Raw genomic sequence first — 6,147 nt, 5'->3', positions numbered from 1 at the left:
TAATTAAATCTTGATCGATTTCACAGAGCTACGGAATACATTACAAAAGAGAACAGGAAATAGAAATGGTAACTTACGTGGATTACGTGGAATATGATGGACCTGCATTCAAAGCTGGTATGCGGGAAGGTGACGTAATACTATCTATAAATGGCCACGAGATGGACAGAGCCGATCACAAAACGCTGGTGAACTTTATCAAGAACTGTGATACCAGAATGCGAATGGTCGTATCCTTCGAAGATTGCGTTAGAAAGGTAAGCGAAAGCCCGAGTGTCGTTGATAATTTTCATAATCTTGTAATTTTAACGCGATCTTTTTTAGTCCGACAACAATGTAATTGAATTTTGATGAATTAAATGTACGATTTCAGGTGGAATTACATATGCGTTATATCGAGTTACAACGCGCTCTTCAATCTCGTCTGAACGAATTGGAGAGACTATGCGAAAGAGAACGGTCTATTCTAATGGGACGATGGAAAACCCATTCACTGCCAGCGCGCAAAAGAACGCCTAACACCATCGGCACTAATCCCAATCAACCATCGCCCTCTTCTAGCTTCAACTCTTCCACGATTCAATGCTGCCGGCCAGCAACCTCCACTGAACATCTTCTTCTTTATAACGTAAGCCGCTATCTATATTTATCTGTAATAAGAATTAAAATATCGATACACATACAGTAAAGTTTCGAAACATTCTATAATAATTTTCGTAAATTTCCAAATCAAACAATGATAAGATTTTATAATTTTTTCATTATCGCGAAATAATCAAACTTTTTTCAGTTTGCGGATGGGCGATCATGTCTTATACCACGTAGTGCCGCTTGCCTCGTAACAGTCGGACCGCCTCGTTCTCGTAGCGATCATCATCACTTCCTCTCGAAGATGTCAAGCGAATCTGCGGTGACTTCCTTGCGTCACAGTTACCACCAGTCAAATGGTATGATGGGTACACCTGCAAAGAGCAAATCTCACAAGCAATCCTGCCAGCAACAACAACAACAATCATCCACTGCTGGTGAAGGACAATCACTACATTCGACTCCCCAGAACAATCTCTGCGTCGCTTGCATCTCCAGCGCAAATCGTCGTCGAGAGCAATCTGACAGTGTCAGTCTAGATGCTTATGATCTTGCCAGCCCCTGTTGCGATCCAAATTGCGTTCCTAGTCGTCGACGTCGCGAGAAACAACGACGTGCCCGCAATGAGCAGGCTCTCCATCAACAGCAGCAGCAACAGCAGCAACAACAACAAGCCAATATGCAGCATCATCATATTCAAGGACAACGAGATCAACAGTCACAGCAACAATCGCAGCCTAATACTCACAGTTGCTCTCGCACATCCGGCCATAGTCTTCATTCAATTACCAGTAGCGACGTCTCCACAGCCGATAGCGTCGCCTCCTGCTCTACTAGCCTCAGTACTGACACTCTATACTGGGATCCGAGTGTGCACCAGCGACCACCGCCGTGCCTTCAGTACGCTAAGCCTAAATCTTGGGATAATCTGACCACCAAAGCCTTCGGAGGTTACGGCTTTGGTTACGGTTATCTGGATACTGTAACCATCAAGACTCATAGCGCGGAACGTCCTGGTAAAGGGTTACACAGCAGTGGTACCGGCAGATCAAAAACGCCGATCGGTACCGTGCAACGAAAGAGCAGTGGTGCCAGTGGCAGTACTGCATACTCCACAACTACGAGTTCGACGGTTAGCCGACATTTCCAGCCGACCAAGTCGACGGAGAGCTTGCTGATTCCACCGGGACCGTATCAGGGCGACCTCGATCAGGCGAGTCTGAGCTGCGAATGCTTGGATGGTGGTGGCGGTGGACCTGGTTCGCGATTCATTCAGTTAGATAAACATAAACGCGCCGATGAGGCAGGATATGTTCCGCCGACCCATGCGCAAGTTAGACATCGACGGTCTAGTCATTCCGATGGAAAATTACGGGCTATCAATAACTCCGAAGTCACGCGATTGTAATATTCTTTAAGTATATCTTGAGTCAAGCTACATGTTAATAAAGCGTCAATATATAAATACTGCTTGCATTTTTTATTTACCTAAATTGTCGGATGGATGGAAATGGAACAACGAAAACGAATCTTTTACACGTTTGCCAAGTATCATGGAAATTTTGAATCTAACAATTTATATCTCTAAATCGCTTATTCGTACGTTTAACAATTTCACATCTTTATATTATATTTGCAGATCCTTTACCCGCCACCGCAGTATTTATTCTTTACGTCGCTGTATAAGTTATTGAGTTTCGTCTAGTTTAGTAGAGTAGTTTTTAGTTTGTACTAAAAACTTGTATTACCTATTGTCAGTCTAATAGGCATGTCACAATGTCCCTAACAGATTTTTTTAATAGTAAAGATATTAATAAAACTTAACATTACTTTGAATATATCATTGTTAATCATATTTATCTCCAATCATTTAACGAAATCAAAGTGGTTTCTTTGGCTAAAAGATAAATATAATAATTCAACGCACTGAAAGCAAAAATTTCAGTTCAATAAATACTGTTATTTCAACATATATCGTAGTAAAATGTTCTATAATTCAACATATCTGTTTTTAACTCAGAATGACCGCTAATGCGCGCTGTTAAACTTTGGCCATTTCGTTCATATACAGATATTACAAAGTGGCTAATCGCTTTGACTGTGCATACATACACGTATTTTCTTTCTATATACATACATACATACACACGTACACATATGAACGCACTTGCGCGCGCATACATAGAGGGTATACACGATCGATTCACCCAATCTTTTCGTTTACTCTTACACATGTGTGTGTGTATATGTGTTTACATACAAGCGGTTCATAGTGTGCAACAAGTATGTACACAATTTAGCGCATATGTATATTCCTGTGCATAATTGCATGTCTGTACATGTGCACCGAATATCGCGGTGTCGAACCATTAGGTCGAAAAATAAATTATATCGTTACCTGTCCTCATTTTTCTTTAAATGCGCGTCCAAGCCCTACGTCATGGATACTTCATTTGAGCTAGTAAGAAGCTTAATGACCGGATTACTTAACTGTAAGCTATGTAATGTGTACTGTACATCAAAAAGTGCAAGGTATCGGTTTCCTTTTCCGTAATTTGACACTCGTAGATCAATTGGAAATAAGCCTTACAGGATCTTCGAACCTCTATATACTAATTTATCTTCAAATGTACAATTATTAAGATGATTATAGTTTCTTCAGATCCTTAGGCTTCCCATTTTCCAAATTTTCGATCAGGATCTTTCAATCTTAAAGTCGATATCTATAAAGTTCGACCTCTAGATCGTGGAATCCTCGAGTCTTTAAATTCTCGGAATCTAGGATAAGTCGCGTATCTTTGGATTTTCATATCGGAGATTCTAGGACTTTTGTAACTAAATTACTCACGGATTATCAAATCTAAGATCATTTAGAATCCTTAAATCTTAGAATTTTAGTTTCCTAAAATTCTAAGCCGCTAAATTCTCGACTTTTTCTAATTTATGAGATTATAGGAAAAACACAGGCTAGCTGTCTAAATTGCCGCTTACATGCAACTGCAGCTTCCGTAGACGACAAAATAGTTTTGCTTTATAATCCTTGAAACACCTTGGATACGTTTCTCATACAGAAGTGGAGCAGATGGGACTAAGGAAAGGTTTGCCTCGATGTTCTCTAGAAGAACTATCAGGCTCTAAAAGACACTTTCAAATGGTCTTCTTCGAGTTTTCGTTATTTGTGGCGAATAAATGTGCGTATTCCGTTCGGTTCGACAGTTGTGTCAGAACATCGTCTGCAAGAAATATATAAACTTAAAGAAAAGATTTGTATCTCGCAGTATATTAAGACGACCGTTTTCTCACAGCAATTATATCGGTTTATAACTATGTTCTTTTTAGTTGAACTTTTATACCATTCATCTCTTTCTTTCTTTTTTCCTTTCTACATTAAAAAGAAAAAGAAAATAAAAGTGCAAAATATTCAATTAAAAACAGGCCCTATAAAAACTTTTTTTCTTACACTGCACATTGGAAATAAATAATTTTTTTTTCGTGTGCCACAAGTCAAATTAATAAAACAAGATCATAGAATGTTAGTTGATAATGCGCAATGAGTTGATAACAAGAAGAAAGAATTGACTAATTAAAGAATGCTTCAAGGCATTTGCAGTGTGAAATGGACCGTATCCAATAAATTGATAACGCGTTCAAGAAATTTACAAAAAAAACTACTAAAATATTTTTTGTTCTAATATATTAATAAAATATATATATATACATATATATATATATATATATATACACACACACACATATAATTATACATATATAATTCTTTCTTTTGATATTCGATATGATTGCGATGAAGAAACAGAAGTCTTAATCGTAGGGAGGAAATAAATCTCGTGATCAAAAGTGTTTACCAAAGCTCACTGTGTAAGCATCCTCGTTATTTCTGGCGTGTTGAAAGATCCTGTCGGATTCCTCAGACTGCATACGTATCGATAACCTCAAGGCTTTCCTGAGTTCCGATTGAGTCAAACACGTTGCTGTTTTCGAGCCGCATATCTATAACACAATTCGATCGTGTAAAAATAAAAGTTTACATATACATATACATAGTAGACTTCTTAAACAGTTTGCACTTACGTCAAATGCAATCTCGACCTTGTCTCGTTCCGAAGACGCATTTGCCGTCGCTAATACAGTGAAGATATACTCTTCAAGGTCGATCTTTCCTTTTCCAAACTATAAAATGATATACATATAAATTCTTTTTGTTAAATTAATTCATATACTTATATTACATACATTATTTAAATTTTATATTATATAAGAACCTTATCGTGAATGCGAAACAGTTGTTGAGTGGTTGGATCCTTGTCATCCAATCTAAGAATCTGCGCAAATTCTTGTAAATTTACGTCACCAAAATTATACGTCTTCTTCTGAACGAGTTCTTCTTCAGTTTTTGATGCTACTAAACTATAAATGAATCAAAATTATGTAAATTGTAATTAATTATTTATAATGTTTATACTATGATGCGACACCTACCCTAATTTATACCGAAGTTTATGGCTCTTTACGATATTTGATGCATGCGGAAGATGTAGCTGATGAGCCTTTCTAATAATCCGGCAATCATCGTACGTGTAATCCGAAACGGGAATTTTCAATGCCCTAAAATCGAAAGTATATATTCTTTCCAGAAATCTATACATTTTTAGGCATCCTAATCCGTTGTGCATGAAACACTCACTCTGCCATAAGACGTCGTACATTGTTTGCATACAGTTTAGGATCTAGTTTCTCTGCCTCGCTTGGATTATATACAGGAAGAAATTCGATCTCGCAGCTGCTATTTAACTGTGTTAACGTCAACCATAGTAATTTCAATCTGCAACGAATGTAAAGCAATGGATAAAGCATATTACAACAAATAAATAATTAAAAAAAAAGAGGAAGATGACTTTCTTACGCGCCAGGGCCTTCCCACGTCCACGTTACCGTGTCCAATTTGTTAGGATATCTGATGCACACTGGCTGCACCGGTACACCGGGATAAAAGGCACCCGATTTGAACGTAATCAAGCATGACCGGTTTGTACAAGTCCCTTCAGGAAATATCATAACCTGTGGAGAATAGTCGGGTCAATTGCACCAGCAGACGCGAAGGTAGTGATTTGCGTCTTGATTGCAAGCTTGCGTGCATCTCGCATCCATGAATTATCGAAAACATCATAAAGACTACTACTACTTCCATGAACTTAGTTTATGAACTTAGTTCTTCGAACTTTACAAGTTCCGCGAATGACTCTTAATTGTATCAATCAATGAGAGATGAATCTAAAGTATAACAAAATGTCACATGAGATCGTATTTAAAATTTATTTTTTTGAACTGTATTAAATTAAAGAAAATATTTAGAATGTCTTGAAATCAATTACTGTAATATATATGTTAAATCAAGAGAAATCATAATATATATCAGTAAATATCAAGCCAAATTAGAATATGCAATGGCGTGCGCGTTAATTCTATTTATAAATATTTCATGTATATATTTATAAAGTTTCTCTCTCTCTTTCTCTCTCTCTCTCTCTCTCTCTCCTCCCC

The 6,147-nt window shown here is 37.5% G+C and overlaps 2 protein-coding genes across 2 annotated transcripts in view; one reads left to right on the top strand and one right to left on the bottom strand.

Moving 5' to 3' along the window:
• Positions 1-1,996, top strand: part of LOC105618934 — a 3,196-nt gene extending 1,200 nt beyond the window's left edge. Inside the window, exons 3-5 of the mRNA XM_012200464.1 lie at positions 27-257; positions 374-628; positions 791-1,996. Coding sequence (XP_012055854.1) covers positions 27-257; positions 374-628; positions 791-1,996 — 1,692 coding nt within the window. The remainder of the gene's footprint in view (positions 1-26; positions 258-373; positions 629-790) is intronic.
• Positions 1,997-3,735: 1,739 nt separating this feature from the next.
• Positions 3,736-6,147, bottom strand: part of LOC105619137 (1-acylglycerophosphocholine O-acyltransferase 1) — a 9,591-nt gene continuing 7,179 nt past the window's right edge. The window contains exons 5-11 of the mRNA XM_012200667.1: positions 5,510-5,664; positions 5,291-5,428; positions 5,086-5,211; positions 4,869-5,013; positions 4,678-4,776; positions 4,452-4,596; positions 3,736-3,821 (exon numbers count right to left, since the gene is read on the bottom strand). Coding sequence (XP_012056057.1) covers positions 3,736-3,821; positions 4,452-4,596; positions 4,678-4,776; positions 4,869-5,013; positions 5,086-5,211; positions 5,291-5,428; positions 5,510-5,664 — 894 coding nt within the window. The remainder of the gene's footprint in view (positions 3,822-4,451; positions 4,597-4,677; positions 4,777-4,868; positions 5,014-5,085; positions 5,212-5,290; positions 5,429-5,509; positions 5,665-6,147) is intronic.

Source organism: Atta cephalotes, assembly GCF_000143395.1.
Source record: "Atta cephalotes unplaced genomic scaffold scaffold00019, whole genome shotgun sequence".
In the NCBI taxonomy this organism is placed as follows: Eukaryota; Metazoa; Arthropoda; class Insecta; order Hymenoptera; family Formicidae; genus Atta; species Atta cephalotes.
The sequence above is the reverse complement of the archived record's forward strand: the minus strand, read 5'-3'. Positions and strand labels throughout refer to the sequence as shown.